The sequence below is a fragment of the Drosophila persimilis genome, unplaced genomic scaffold (assembly GCF_003286085.1).
Source record: "Drosophila persimilis strain 14011-0111.01,24,50 unplaced genomic scaffold, DperRS2 tig00001710-arrow-arrow-pilon, whole genome shotgun sequence".
Taxonomy (NCBI): Eukaryota; Metazoa; Arthropoda; class Insecta; order Diptera; family Drosophilidae; genus Drosophila; species Drosophila persimilis.
In genome coordinates this window covers 1-15,540 of record NW_020825556.1, presented here as the reverse complement: position 1 = coordinate 15,540, position 15,540 = coordinate 1, and the positions used below count along the sequence as shown (strand labels likewise).

The window sequence follows — 15,540 nt, the reverse complement described above, 5'->3', positions numbered from 1 at the left end:
AGCAGCCACCACCAGCAAGAACAACACCAGCACATCCAGGGCGCCGACAGCAGCAGCAACAGCAAGCTCAAACGCCAGCCAATCCCTGGCGCGGACAGCAGCAGCAGGCAGCATGGACGCCACTCAATGTCTCCTCTCCTGGGCGACGAAGAGGACAACAACATCAGCAGAAGCAGAAGCAGCAGCAGCCAATACATACAAAAAAACAGACGCCTGCTGCCTCTGGCCCACGCACTGGGCGACGACGTCCAGAGCAGCCATTGAGCCGTTCCCAGGCACAACAGCAGCAGCAGCTACAGCAGATGCAGCAGCACCAGCAGCAGCAGCACCAGCACCAGGGAATGCACAAGAAGAACTCGATCCGCAATGGCGGAGATGTCCTCAAGCGCGGACGGGCACAGTCAGCGTAAGTATTGCCTCTCTCAAAGGGAAAACCATGGACACGATTGGGGAGCCTCTTCTTTATGGGATTACCCAAAGATATAAGTCTCGTTTGGAGGCATTGAGTGTCTTGAAAGGGAATCGGGAACAGATTAATAGAATAGATACGACCCTTTGGTGATATTTTGGCGATGTCCCTTCCGTTTAAAGACGGAAATTCTGCTGTTAAAAATTCCAGTTTAGATCTCTGTTTGTTTTGCCTCAATCAATCAACAATCAATAGCATAGCATAGTTGTTAGCTCTGTGACAAAGCATAGATACGTATCTACGGAGGAGATTGAAAGCAGTACAGGAGGCAGGTGGCAGCTGGACTAAGAGCTCTATTAAACGCCAGATCCCCTCCTCCATTGCACACTCTGGGCATTCTGGCAATCAAAAGTCGCGCTCTCTGTCGATGCGGGAGCGACGACAGCTGGACTGCAGTCCCATACCACGTAGTCAATCGGGTAAGGAATCACTCTCTCCCCCTGCTTGTGGATCCTTTGCTTAATCCAACTCCTCTGTCTTTTTGCAGGCGCCTCTCCCGTTTCCATTTCGGGATCCACAGCCACCGCTGGCGGAATGGCCTCCCATCCGCATGTGAATCTGCTGCACGCGGCCGAGCCGCATTACTACAATGCCCAGGGAGCCGTCTACTACACCAGCTACCACGGCTCCCCGCACGACCTGAGCTACGCCAGCTCCGCGGACGTCTCGCTGAACGCCTCGTGGGTGAACGCCAGCGGGCACAGCCCCCACACGCCCTACTACTCGGCGGCACAGATCTACATGCGCCCCAAGGGCGGCAGCACCACGCCCACTCCCAGCTGCAGCGGCAGCACGGGCAGCGGCAGCGGCAGTGGCAGCTGCAAGAAGGTTCCGCCGGAGGTGCCCAAGCGCACCTCTTCGATCACGGCACAGCAGCAGAGCCAGCTGCTGCTGCTGCAGCGCCAGACACCGCCGCCCCCGTCGCTGCTGCGGACCAACGGGCTCTGCAAGACGGCGGAGAACGGCAGCCTGACCTCCGTCCAGAGTTCCGGCTCAGACTCGAGCGTCACCTCGGCGGAGCGGAACATGAACAGCGACCTCGGATCGGACCGCAGCAACTCCCCCCACACGTGGAAGCGTGGCACGGCCCTGAACAGCTCCCAGCAGTTCTCCACGCACTCGGCCGACTCGGTATCGGTCTCGGTGCCCAGCGGAGGTGGAGGTGGAGCCGTTGTGGTCTCCGGAGCAGCCATAGCTGCTGCTGGGCCCGGAGCTTATGCCGCACAGATGCAGGCGGCCGTGGCAGCGGCCACAGCGGCGGGCGGAGTACCGCCGACGGACGATCATGCCGTCTCGTCGCACACCAGCGCCGCGCAGTACGAGCAGCACGAACAGCAGCAGCACGAGCAGCAGCAGCTGCAGGCAGCGGCCTCCGCCGCGGGCGTGGCCCAGAACTACAAGATGTCGGAGACCATACGCAAGCGGCAGTACCGCGTGGGCCTCAATCTGTTCAACAAGAAGCCGGAGAAGGGCATCACCTATCTCATCCGCAGGGGCTTCCTCGAGAACACGCCACAGGGCGTGGCTCGTTTCCTGATCACGCGCAAGGGCCTCTCCCGCCAGATGATCGGCGAGTATCTGGGCAATCTGCAGAACCAGTTCAACATGGCCGTGCTCAGCTGCTTCGCCATGGAGCTGGACCTGTCCGGCCGCCAGGTGGACGTGGCCCTGCGCAAGTTCCAGGCCTACTTCCGGATGCCCGGGGAGGCGCAGAAGATTGAGCGGCTGATGGAGATCTTCTCGCAGCGCTACTGCGAGTGCAATGCGGACATTGTGGGGCGCCTAAGATCATCCGATACGGTAGAGTCTCCCCTCCCCTCCCCTCCTTGGAGGTTCGCCTACTAATCCGATTTATATTTGTTTACAGATCTTTGTGCTGGCATTTGCCATCATTATGCTCAATACGGATCTGCACACGCCCAATCTGAAGCCGGAAAGGCGCATGCGCGTCGAGGACTTCATCAAGAATCTGCGAGGCATCGACGATTGCCACGACATTGACAAGGACATGCTGAGCGGCATCTATGAGCGCGTCAAGTCGGACGAGTTCAAGCCGGGCAGCGACCACGTCACCCAGGTGATGAAGGTGCAGGCCACCATTGTCGGCAAGAAGCCGAATCTGGCGCTGCCCCACCGGCGGCTGGTCTGCTATTGCCGCCTGTACGAGATACCCGACGTGAACAAGAAGGAGCGGCCGGGCGTCCACCAGCGCGAGGTGTTCCTCTTCAACGACCTGCTGGTCATCACCAAGATATTCAGCAAGAAGAAGACCTCCGTGACGTACACGTTCCGCAACAGCTTCCCGCTCTGCGGCACGGTGGTGACCCTGCTGGACATGCCCAACTATCCGTTCTGCATCCAGCTGTCGCAGAAGGTCGACGGTAAGATCCTGATCACCTTCAATGCCCGCAACGAGCACGACCGCTGCAAGTTTGCCGAGGATCTCAAGGAGTCCATCAGCGAGATGGACGAAATGGAATCGCTGCGCATCGAGGCAGAGCTGGAGCGCCAGAAGTCGGCGCGCAACCGGGCCCCGGGGAACGCAGAGAACCGCGATAGTGGCGTGGCCGATGTGGAGGTGTGTCCCTGTCCCTATGGCTCCCAGCCCGGCGGCGGCTCCCAGGCAGCCGGCGAGCAGGCAGCTGGCAACTCGGCCGACTCCACGCAGCAGCTGAAGCGCAGTGCGCTCAGCAACAGTCTCCTGGACATGCACGAGCAATGTGAGTTCTCAGACTCAAATTTTGATATGTGAGAGCGTTTGTCTTATTCCGAGTCTCCTTCCAGTTGGCAACGAGAAGCCCCAGCGACGAGGCAGCGTCGGCTCCCTGGACAGCGGCATGAGCATCTCCTTCCAGTCGACCACCACGTCCAGCGCCTCGCGGGAGAATGCGGCGGCCATTGCAGCTGCCGCCAATGCAGCGGCGGCTGCCAAGATGCGTTTCAACATGCCGCCAACGGCGGCGATTGCCACGCCCAACAATGTGTATGCAGCGCCCGGAATGCAGGCGTACACGCATGCCAACTTTGTGCAGCAGTCGCAGGCCGCCTACATGATGCAGCAGCAGCAAATGCTTCAGCAACAGGCACAAATGCAAGCCCAGGCGCAAGCCCAGGCCCAAGCGCAGGCTCAGGCGCAGGCGCTACAGCAGCAGGGAGGCGGAGGAGCAGGAGTAGGAGGAGGAGCCGTGGTCACGGGTCGAATCCCTGGAAGGGAGAGGAAGGCCTCACGCTCCGATGAGAACGCACGGTCGACGGAGGTCTAAGTCATCTACTCATCTACGTATTGTACATTTCCGTTGTTCAGCAAAGCGATAAATATTAAATCTATATAGCATATAGAGTCAAATATCTGTATAATCCGAATCGAAACGAACCGAAAGCCATTTTTTCTGCAACACCTAACAAACAAACATACACACACACCACACACACAGCTTACGAGTATATAGTGAATTTTGAATGTTCCTTCGTTCTCTGCTAATATTAATTGATGTACATAAATTAAACAATTGTCTGTTTCCCGCACTATCTACTTGCTAAAATAAGTTTCTAAAACTAATTGTATATATATACATTCAGCATACACGCATACACGTACGATATACATATACATGTAGCCCCTACGATCTACGATAGCTATTCTCAATATATATATACAAACACGTACACACATATATATAGATATATATATATATATATGTATATATACAAACAAATTGTATAACACTTGACTTCCTCCAAGAACTTGAAACACCAATTTACCCAAGGCAACCTCTAAGCGGCTGCTCCAGCTGCCCGCCCTGAGTATGCCCAATGCCAGACAAACTCGGATGCTGCAGCGACAGCACCAACCAACGACAATTATTCCCCCCCCCCCCCCATCATTCTGCCAGCTGTCCCCGACATTATGCCCATTCTGGACAAGCTGCAGAATGACCCGAGGGTGGGCAACAGTAGCTATCACACCAAGCTCATCAGCCGCAATGGTGTCCGTATCCAGGCCCGCGACATGGCTACCAGGGATGCCATCATGGCAATCCTGGGCGATGGCGACGGCAACGAGGCGATGACTGGCCACTACACACACCAGCACAAGAGTGACCGTGGGCTACGGATCGTCGTGCGAGATCTACACCACTCCACAAGCACCCAACTAATAAAAAATCAGATGGCCGAATTGGGTTATTATGTTATATTTATTAGAGCCATTAAAGGGAGATCCGATGGACAGCCGCTCGACCAGTTCGAGTTGGAGATAGCCCCCAAGCCGGATGAAAGCCACCACGATGTCCTCCAATTAACCCAGCTGGGCAACCAGTTGGTGACCGTTGAGAGGCAGGCCAAGCCGGTGGACCCAGCCCAGTGCCACAGATGTCAGGCATTCGGGCACACCCGCACCTACTGCAGGCGTTCATTCGTCTGTATGAAGTGTGCGGGTGCCCACGCGTCCACGGCATGTGCCAAGCCAAGGGCAGACGCCCCTTGGCATTCAAGGCAGCAAGGGGCCGCCTTCTGTCCCACCGAGTGGCCATGCAGGAGTTGCGTCGCAAGCGCAGCTCGCTTCTGCAGCCATTGCCAGAGCAGCAGCCACCACCAGCAAGAACAACACCAGCACATCCAGGGCGCCGACAGCAGCAGCAACAGCAAGCTCAAACGCCAGCCAATCCCTGGCGCGGACAGCAGCAGCAGGCAGCATGGACGCCACTCAATGTCTCCTCTCCTGGGCGACGAAGAGGACAACAACATCAGCAGAAGCAGAAGCAGCAGCAGCCAATACATACAAAAAAACAGACGCCTGCTGCCTCTGGCCCACGCACTGGGCGACGACGTCCAGAGCAGCCATTGAGCCGTTCCCAGGCACAACAGCAGCAGCAGCTACAGCAGCTGCAACAGCAGCCGCAGCGCGAACAACAACAGCGACAGCAGCAGCAGCAGCTTGCCAACAACCGCTCCCGGCAGAAGATGCAGCCGAAACGCCAATCTTGCGAGGGATCCTGCAGCCAGGCACTGTTGGAGAATACGCAGAGGATGACGCGATTGGAAAAGAGGCTGGAAGCGATGATGTCACTACTCACCTCGCTCATCCAATCCCAGGCAGTGATGGCAACTCCAGCAGTTCCAGTGACATCGGAAAATCCACCAACAATGGCAGCAGCAGCAGCAGTGGTTGCCCCAGCTCCACAGCCACCACAAAAAACGTCAGGGCCAATGCCAGCCGCCATTCCAGAGACGGATCCTGAAACGGATGAAGAAAATGATGACGATGAGATGTGGACAGATGACGACTCCATGGATGACATTAAGGCCTACGCCCGCAACATGAGGTACCATCTTGACAACCAGATATCCTGGAACGCTGTGTACTAATTGGACACATCTCTGCCACTGCAATGGATTAAATGACAAATGCATATCAACCGCATGCCACAACAAAAATTAACAACGGACGCTGCCGCCATCAAAGCAATTAAATAAAACATCAACACACACACAAACATCCATTACACTTGGGCGGCCGGACCTGTGCCGTTCGAGTAGATGTGTGTCGTTTCCGCCATCGTCCTTAGCTGGTGGCCGGATCCAGTGCCATGGCATTCAGAGTGCCCTATGGTCCTGGAAAAGGAAAAATCCATCTGCCACACATACGATTAAAAAGGGCGCTCAAAATACTTACCGCCAGCCATTCAGACACACACACACAAACATCCATTACACTTGGGCGGCCGGACCTGGGCCGTTCGAGTTATGCCATCGCCATCGTCCTTAGTTGGTGGCCGGATCCAGTGCCATGGCATTCAGAGTGCCCTATGGTCCTGGAAAAGGAAAAATCCATCAGCCACACATACGATTAAAAAGGGCTCTCAAAATACTTACCGCCAGCCACTCAGACACACACACACACAAACATCCATTACACTTGGGCGGCCGGACCTGTGCCGTTCGAGAATACGCAGAGGATGACGCGATTGGAAAAGAGGCTGGAAGCGATGATGTCACTACTCACCTCGCTCATCCAATCCCAGGCAGTGACGGCAACTCCAGCAGTTCCAGTGACATCGGAAAATCCACCAACAATGGCAGCAGCAGCAGCAGTGGTTGCCCCAGCTCCACAGCCACCACAAAAAACGTCAGGGCCAATGCCAGCCGCCATTCCAGAGACGGATCCTGAAACGGATGAAGAAAATGATGACGATGAGATGTGGACAGATGACGACTCCATGGATGACATTAAGGCCTACGCCCGCAACATGAGGTACCATCTTGACAACCAGATATCCTGGAACGCTGTGTACTAATTGGACACATCTCTGCCACTGCAATGGATTAAATGACAAATGCATATCAACCGCATGCCACAACAAAAATTAACAACGGACGCTGCCGCCATCAAAGCAATTAAATAAAACATCAACACACACACAAACATCCATTACACTTGGGCGGCCGGACCTGTGCCGTTCGAGTAGATGTGTGTCGTTTCCGCCATCGTCCTTAGCTGGTGGCCGGATCCAGTGCCATGGCATTCAGAGTGCCCTATGGTCCTGGAAAAGGAAAAATCCATCAGCCACACATACGATTAAAAAGGGCGCTCAAAATACTTACCGCCAGCCATTCAGACACACACACACAAACATCCATTACACTTGGGCGGCCGGACCTGTGCCGTTCGAGTAGGTGTGTCGTTCTCCGCCATTGCCCTCATCTGGTTTGCTGGAACCAGGTGCCGTGGCATTCAGAGTGCCATGTGTACCTGGAATGGAAATACACACTCACACACAAACATCCATTACACTTGGGCGGCCGGACCTGTGCCCTTCGAGTTATGCCATCGCCATCGTCCTTAGCTGGTGGCCGGATCCAGTGCCATGGCATTCAGAGTGCCCTATGGTCCTGGAAAAGGAAAAATCCATCAGCCACAAATACGATTAAAAAAGGGCTCTGAAAATACTTACCGCCAGCCATTCAGACACACACACACACACACATCCATTACACTTGGGCGGCCGGACCTGTGCCGTTCGAGTTATGTGTGTCATTGTCCACCTTTGCCCACAGCTGGTGGCCGGACCAGTGCCACTCGCTCTACATCAGGGCCACAATTGCCGACGCACACACACACTCACATCCATTTCACTTTGGCGGCCGGACCCGTGTCGCCACAGTAATATGTGTGCCGTCAATCCTGGCTCCCAGCTGGTGGCCGGACCAGTGCCACTGGTTCTCCAAGAGGGCAGCCACAGCCACAACGACGACGAGGTGCTAATTGCAGCTACCTCTGACGACTCCGGATGACGCCAATTTCGACGACCAGGGGGGACGACGGGGTCGGCCGGTATGCAACGCAATGTCTTTACAAGCATTGTGTTTTGCTATGCCGGCCGATGCTTCTTGTCTTCCCTGTAATTATAGTAAAAGATATAGACATTATTTTAAATTGTTATGTTTATTGTAATATTGTAAACGTAAATCAATTGTACCTGTTTTGTCTCGTCTTTGTTCCAGTGTAGTATCTCTTTTATTACCTGTTTTTCCGTCGTCTCCACTCCAGTCTATTACTTATCTGTATTGCTATTTCTGCAAGTGCTTGTCTCTTTTATTTAGTGCCTTTCCACTTATTTTCCATGCAAAGCACCTGCATTGTTTACCTTTTCTCTTTATCTATTCCTCAACTGACTACGTGTTGCAACACATACCGCATTAGAACCAACAAAACATCAAGTTGACAAATTCACAGGGGATCAAATCAAATTTTAAGTTAGGGAAAATTACAAAGAAGAGACAGCATACTTTTGAGCGTGGCCCCACTTTACTTTCTTGACTCACACCGCACACACACACACTTGACACCCTCTTGACAATTCATACTTTTGGAGCCTTTTGCCCCGATCGTGGAATCGAGTCTCGAGTCTGGATCTCTATCCAAATGGAAAGTCGTGTCGTGAGCGTTGTGGAGTCGAGTCGTGTTTGAGGTTTAGTCCCTCCGTCAAAGTGCCGAAAAGTTTATCTCTCTCTCTTTCTCTTTTTCCCTTGCCCCCCCTGCTGACTGCGGGCCTAGTCGAGGTTACAAGTGTTTAACGTTGCTGCAGTTTATATGTTTGTAAATTATTGTGCCATTAAATGTACCAGTAAAAAGTGTTTGAGTGCCGTTTAAAAGTTAAATTGTAAAAAACAAACAAACAACGAGGGGGAACGTTGTGAGTTGCTGCGGACACCGCAACTCTAAGGTTATACCCGATACTAAGTCAGTATGGCTCTCCTCCGGCAGACGCCGCTAATATTGAACGACACGACAGAGAGTGCGTGCGAGAGAGACAGGAAATCAGTCTGAGCGTGACGTCGGGCGCTGCGTAGCCACTGCAAATTGATTTGTTCCTTTTGGCTAAAAAAATGGTCTGATCTGATCCAGATTCAACAATCTAATAGATATGGTCATTATCTATGATTCTGCGTTTTTAGTTTTCTCAAATCTGCAATATTGTGGATGCAACAGATTTTCGTCCTTTGTGGGGGCGGATGGGGGTGGGGCGAAATTCTGAGATATACGTTTTATAGTGACATCTTAAAGGAGTGTGTGCACCAAATTTGGTTACTCTAGCCTTAATAGTCTCTGAGATTTGTGGTTGCCTCAGATTTTCGTCCTTTGCGGGGGCGGAAGGGGGTGTGGCGAAATTTGGACAGGAAACGGTCAAGGTCCGATATCACAGGAGTGTGGATACCAAATTTGGTTGCTCTGGCTTTTATAGGTTCTGAGATCCTTGAACTCATATTTTGCAATTGGCAAAACCGACCATGAAACCTGTGTGTTAGAGTGAGACAGAGCGAGAAAGAGTGAAATTGTTTTCGTGATTCTGGCTGTAATAATTATACGATCTGGTTCAGATTTTGCACTCTAGAAGATATAGTCATCTTCTACGATTCTGCGTTTTTAGTTTTCTCGTATCGTCGAAATTGTGGATGCCACAGATTTTCGCCCTTTGTGGGGGCGGAAGTGGGCGGGGCAAAGTTTTGAAATATTTTTGGAGCAGTGACATATCACAGAAGTCTGGATCCAAAACATCGTTGCTCTAGCTCTTATAGTCCTTGAGCATTAGGCGCTGAAGGGGACGGACAGACGGACAGACGGACGGACGGACAGACAGACAGGGCTCAATCGACTCGGCTATTGATGCTGATCAAGAATATATATACTTTATAGGGTCGGAAACGATTCCTTCTGGACGTTACACACATCCACTTTTACCACAAATCTAATATACCCCAATACTCATTTTGAGTATCGGGTATAAAAATGTACATCTACTAAATTAAGACATATACTGCCCACAAAGAGAAATTAATAAAGCAACGCGCTTGGTTGCTGGCGGCTCACACCCCAGCCTCTCAGTTCCTCCCCTGTATGGAGCACTGAGTGCCCTCAACTCAAAAAAACTGTGTGAATCAATCTGACTTGACAAAATCTCCACTCGCGTCGGTCGAAAAAATTTATTACCAAATCCAACCAAAGCCAATCCAGCGCAGCTATGCCACGCGGTTCCACTGCCAGAAGAGGACGACGACGACGAGGACCACACGGCGTCACAGCCAGGGATCGCCCCAAATCAGCCATTTCCACTGCCAGCTCCGACAGCGCCGCCGACGGCGAAGCCAGCGCCGACAGCGCAGCCACCGGCGCCGGGGCAAACGCAGCGATACTGAGACGCCAATCCACCGACTCCGCTACCTGGTTGGAGGCACTTCCTCCAATTCCTGGACCGGCTCCAGCCACCATTACCGGGTATGTGAGGACCACAAATACCGACACCACCATCACGGCCACTCCAGCCACTCCGGCCACAAGCCCCATCCCCGACCTGCCCTGCCCCAACAGCTGGGCGGCCATTCCCAATCTCACCAGCCAGGAGCAGTTCCAGATCGGCGATTGGGTTGAGGCGGTCCATACCCAGGAACGCCAGCGGCAGCAGAAGCAGCAGAACATCAGCAGCAGCAGCAGCGGTAGTCGCCGGCTTGAGGCATTGGCGGCGTCGGCAGCGGCAGCGGCGTCAGCCAAAGCACCGCAATGTCAAGCACCGCTATGCCAAGCCAAGCCAAGCCTAGCGGTACCGAGCGCACCAATAATTCCGCTTCCCACACTCCAACACACACATACACGTATCGATGCACCGTATGCCGATGCTTCGTGTGGAGAGAGCCGGAAACAGCAAGGAACGAGAGAAGGCGCAAAGAGAGAGCGGGTAACGACCTCGTACCAGCGACAGTACGAGAGGGCACTCGAGCAGCCTCTACACGAACAGCAGCCAACACAAGATTCGTGCTCGAGTGCCCGTTCGGGAGCGAGTTCGAACTCGAACCACAGCCATGGCACAAACCCCGCTCGATCGGCCACAGCAGCGGTTCCAAATGCAATGCACACAGCCAATACCACAACCACAAATACAATGATGACATACATCAGCACACAAACAGCGACATCAAACACAAAAACGACAACTACAATTACGTCGGCAGCCAGACGATGCCTGTTAACAGCAATGTTAACAGGCGGACCCCCCCCACCACCGCCGCCAGAGGAACATCAGCAGCAGCAAACACATCAACAACAACAACAACATCAGCCAATAGCAACAAACACAGCCAATCCGTTCGCCACTGAAGCGCGTCCGCGCCGAGGTGGATGACGATGACGATGATGACAGTGATGACTCGGATGCTGCAGCGACAGCACCAACCAACGACAATTATTCCCCCCCCCATCATTCTGCCAGCTGTCCCCGACATTATGCCCATTCTGGACAAGCTGCAGAATGACCCGAGGGTGGGCAACAGTAGCTATCACACCAAGCTCATCAGCCGCAATGGTGTCCGTATCCAGGCCCGCGACATGGCTACCAGGGATGCCATCATGGCGGCTGGCATTGGCCCTGACGTTTTTTGTGGTGGCTGTGGAGCTGGGGCAACCACTGCTGCTGCTGCCATTGTTGGTGGATTTTCCGATGTCACTGGAACTGCTGGAGTTGCCGTCACTGCCTGGGATTGGATGAGCGAGGTGAGTAGTGACATCATCGCTTCCAGCCTCTTTTCCAATCGCGTCATCCTCTGCGTATTCTCCAACAGTGCCTGGCTGCAGGATCCCTCGCAAGATTGGCGTTTCGGCTGCATCTTCTGCCGGGAGCGGTTGTTGGCAAGCTGCTGCTGCTGCTGTCGCTGTTGTTGTTCGCGCTGCGGCTGCTGTTGCAGCTGCTGTAGCTGCTGCTGCTGTTGTGCCTGGGAACGGCTCAATGGCTGCTCTGGACGTCGTCGCCCAGTGCGTGGGCCAGAGGCAGCAGGCGTCTGTTTTTTTGTATGTATTGGCTGCTGCTGCTTCTGCTTCTGCTGATGTTGTTGTCCTCTTCGTCGCCCAGGAGAGGAGACATTGAGTGGCGTCCATGCTGCCTGCTGCTGCTGTCCGCGCCAGGGATTGGCTGGCGTTTGAGCTTGCTGTTGCTGCTGCTGTCGGCGCCCTGGATGTGCTGGTGTTGTTCTTGCTGGTGGTGGCTGCTGCTCTGGCAATGGCTGCAGAAGCGAGCTGCGCTTGCGACGCAACTCCTGCATGGCCACTCGGTGGGACAGAAGGCGGCCCCTTGCCGCCTGGGTTATGTCGCTTAGAGGTTGCCTTGGGTAAATTGGTGTTTCAAGTTCTTGGAGGAAGTCAAGTGTTATACAATTTGTTTGTATATATACATATATATATATATATATCTATATATATGTGTGTACGTGTTTGTATATATATATTGAGAATAGCTATCGTAGATCGTAGGGGCTACATGTATATGTATATCGTACGTGTATGCGTGTATGCTGAATGTATATATATACAATTAGTTTTAGAAACTTATTTTAGCAAGTAGATAGTGCGGGAAACAGACAATTGTTTAATTTATGTACATCAATTAATATTAGCAGAGAACGAAGGAACATTCAAAATTCACTATATACTCGTAAGCTGTGTGTGTGGTGTGTGTGTATGTTTGTTTGTTAGGTGTTGCAGAAAAAATGGCTTTCGGTTCGTTTCGATTCGGATTATACAGATATTTGACTCTATATGCTATATAGATTTAATATTTATCGCTTTGCTGAACAACGGAAATGTACAATACGTAGATGAGTAGATGACTTAGACCTCCGTCGACCGTGCGTTCTCATCGGAGCGTGAGGCCTTCCTCTCCCTTCCAGGGATTCGACCCGTGACCACGGCTCCTCCTCCTACTCCTGCTCCTCCGCCTCCCTGCTGCTGTAGCGCCTGCGCCTGAGCCTGCGCTTGGGCCTGGGCTTGCGCCTGGGCTTGCATTTGTGCCTGTTGCTGAAGCATTTGCTGCTGCTGCATCATGTAGGCGGCCTGCGACTTCTGCACAAAGTTGGCATGCGTGTACGCCTGCATTCCGGGCGCTGCATACACATTGTTGGGCGTGGCAATCGCCGCCGTTGGCGGCATGTTGAAACGCATCTTGGCAGCCGCCGCTGCATTGGCGGCAGCTGCAATGGCCGCCGCATTCTCCCGCGAGGCGCTGGACGTGGTGGTCGACTGGAAGGAGATGCTCATGCCGCTGTCCAGGGAGCCGACGCTGCCTCGTCGCTGGGGCTTCTCGTTGCCAACTGGAAGGAGACTCGGAATAAGACAAACGCTCTCACATATCAAAATTTGAGTCTGAGAACTCACATTGCTCGTGCATGTCCAGGAGACTGTTGCTGAGCGCACTGCGCTTCAGCTGCTGCGTGGAGTCGGCCGAGTTGCCAGCTGCCTGCTCGCCGGCTGCCTGGGAGCCGCCGCCGGGCTGGGAGCCATAGGGACAGGGACACACCTCCACATCGGCCACGCCACTATCGCGGTTCTCTGCGTTCCCCGGGGCCCGGTTGCGCGCCGACTTCTGGCGCTCCAGCTCTGCCTCGATGCGCAGCGATTCCATTTCGTCCATCTCGCTGATGGACTCCTTGAGATCCTCGGCAAACTTGCAGCGGTCGTGCTCGTTGCGGGCATTGAAGGTGATCAGGATCTTACCGTCGACCTTCTGCGACAGCTGGATGCAGAACGGATAGTTGGGCATGTCCAGCAGGGTCACCACCGTGCCGCAGAGCGGGAAGCTGTTGCGGAACGTGTACGTCACGGAGGTCTTCTTCTTGCTGAATATCTTGGTGATGACCAGCAGGTCGTTGAAGAGGAACACCTCGCGCTGGTGGACGCCCGGCCGCTCCTTCTTGTTCACGTCGGGTATCTCGTACAGGCGGCAATAGCAGACCAGCCGCCGGTGGGGCAGCGCCAGATTCGGCTTCTTGCCGACAATGGTGGCCTGCACCTTCATCACCTGGGTGACGTGGTCGCTGCCCGGCTTGAACTCGTCCGACTTGACGCGCTCATAGATGCCGCTCAGCATGTCCTTGTCAATGTCGTGGCAATCGTCGATGCCTCGCAGATTCTTGATGAAGTCCTCGACGCGCATGCGCCTTTCCGGCTTCAGATTGGGCGTGTGCAGATCCGTATTGAGCATAATGATGGCAAATGCCAGCACAAAGATCTGTAAACAAATATAAATCGGATTAGTAGGCGAACCTCCAAGGAGGGGAGGGGAGGGGAGACTCTACCGTATCGGATGATCTTAGGCGCCCCACAATGTCCGCATTGCACTCGCAGTAGCGCTGCGAGAAGATCTCCATCAGCCGCTCAATCTTCTGCGCCTCCCCGGGCATCCGGAAGTAGGCCTGGAACTTGCGCAGGGCCACGTCCACCTGGCGGCCGGACAGGTCCAGCTCCATGGCGAAGCAGCTGAGCACGGCCATGTTGAACTGGTTCTGCAGATTGCCCAGATACTCGCCGATCATCTGGCGGGAGAGGCCCTTGCGCGTGATCAGGAAACGAGCCACGCCCTGTGGCGTGTTCTCGAGGAAGCCCCTGCGGATGAGATAGGTGATGCCCTTCTCCGGCTTCTTGTTGAACAGATTGAGGCCCACGCGGTACTGCCGCTTGCGTATGGTCTCCGACATCTTGTAGTTCTGGGCCACGCCCGCGGCGGAGGCCGCTGCCTGCAGCTGCTGCTGCTCGTGCTGCTGCTGTTCGTGCTGCTCGTACTGCGCGGCGCTGGTGTGCGACGAGACGGCATGATCGTCCGTCGGCGGTACTCCGCCCGCCGCTGTGGCCGCTGCCACGGCCGCCTGCATCTGTGCGGCATAAGCTCCGGGCCCAGCAGCAGCTATGGCTGCTCCGGAGACCACAACGGCTCCACCTCCACCTCCGCTGGGCACCGAGACCGATACCGAGTCGGCCGAGTGCGTGGAGAACTGCTGGGAGCTGTTCAGGGCCGTGCCACGCTTCCACGTGTGGGGGGAGTTGCTGCGGTCCGATCCGAGGTCGCTGTTCATGTTCCGCTCCGCCGAGGTGACGCTCGAGTCTGAGCCGGAACTCTGGACGGAGGTCAGGCTGCCGTTCTCCGCCGTCTTGCAGAGCCCGTTGGTCCGCAGCAGCGACGGGGGCGGCGGTGTCTGGCGCTGCAGCAGCAGCAGCTGGCTCTGCTGCTGTGCCGTGATCGAAGAGGTGCGCTTGGGCACCTCCGGCGGAACCTTCTTGCAGCTGCCGCTGCCACTGCCGCTGCCGCTGCCCGTGCTGCCGCTGCAGCTGGGAGTGGGCGTGGTGCTGCCGCCCTTGGGGCGCATGTAGATCTGTGCCGCCGAGTAGTAGGGGCGTGTGGGGGCTGTGCCCGCTGGCGTTCACCCACGAGGCGTTCAGCGAGACGTCCGCGGAGCTGGCGTAGCTCAGGTCGTGCGGGGAGCCGTGGTAGCTGGTGTAGTAGACGGCTCCCTGGGCATTGTAGTAATGCGGCTCGGCCGCGTGCAGCAGATTCACATGCGGATGGGAGGCCATTCCGCCAGCGGTGGCTGTGGATCCCGAAATGGAAACGGGAGAGGCGCCTGCAAAAAGACAGAGGAGTTGGATTAAGCAAAGGATCACAAGCAGGGGAGAGAGTGATTCCTTACCCGATTGACTACGTGGTATGGGACTGCAGTCCAGCTGTCGTCGCTCCCGCATCGACAGAGAGCGCGAC

At 54.8% G+C, this 15,540-nt stretch overlaps 2 protein-coding genes across 2 annotated transcripts; one reads left to right on the top strand and one right to left on the bottom strand.

Moving 5' to 3' along the window:
- The first annotated feature begins 341 nt into the window (after positions 1 to 341).
- On the top strand, positions 342 to 3,815 carry LOC6604539 (IQ motif and SEC7 domain-containing protein 3). Its single transcript, XM_026994274.1, has 5 exons — positions 342 to 406; positions 692 to 888; positions 957 to 2,269; positions 2,337 to 3,189; positions 3,254 to 3,815. Exons 1-5 carry the CDS (start codon positions 342 to 344, stop codon positions 3,730 to 3,732), a joined length of 2,907 nt encoding a protein of 968 aa, XP_026850075.1. The 3' UTR covers positions 3,733 to 3,815.
- An 8,725-nt stretch (positions 3,816 to 12,540) lies between these two features.
- On the bottom strand, positions 12,541 to 15,533 carry LOC6604656 (IQ motif and SEC7 domain-containing protein 3; the record flags this gene model as incomplete). Its single annotated transcript, XM_026994275.1, is given in 5 exon segments — positions 12,541 to 13,102; positions 13,167 to 14,019; positions 14,087 to 15,178; positions 15,180 to 15,406; positions 15,473 to 15,533. Coding segments are annotated over 5 exon segments (2,712 nt in total), but the record flags the coding sequence as incomplete, so codon positions are not given.
- Between the last annotated feature and the right edge of the window lie 7 nt (positions 15,534 to 15,540).

Excerpts from the sequence above, each read along its gene's own strand:
- LOC6604539 (XM_026994274.1), top strand. The coding sequence starts at position 342 with ATGCACAAGAAGAACTCGATCCGCAATGGCGGAGATGTCCTCAAGCGC. Across the intron at positions 2,270-2,336 it reads GCCTAAGATCATCCGATACG|ATCTTTGTGCTGGCATTTGC; the intron begins GTAGAGTCTCCC and ends ATTTGTTTACAG. Across the intron at positions 3,190-3,253 it reads CCTGGACATGCACGAGCAAT|TTGGCAACGAGAAGCCCCAG; the intron begins GTGAGTTCTCAG and ends GTCTCCTTCCAG.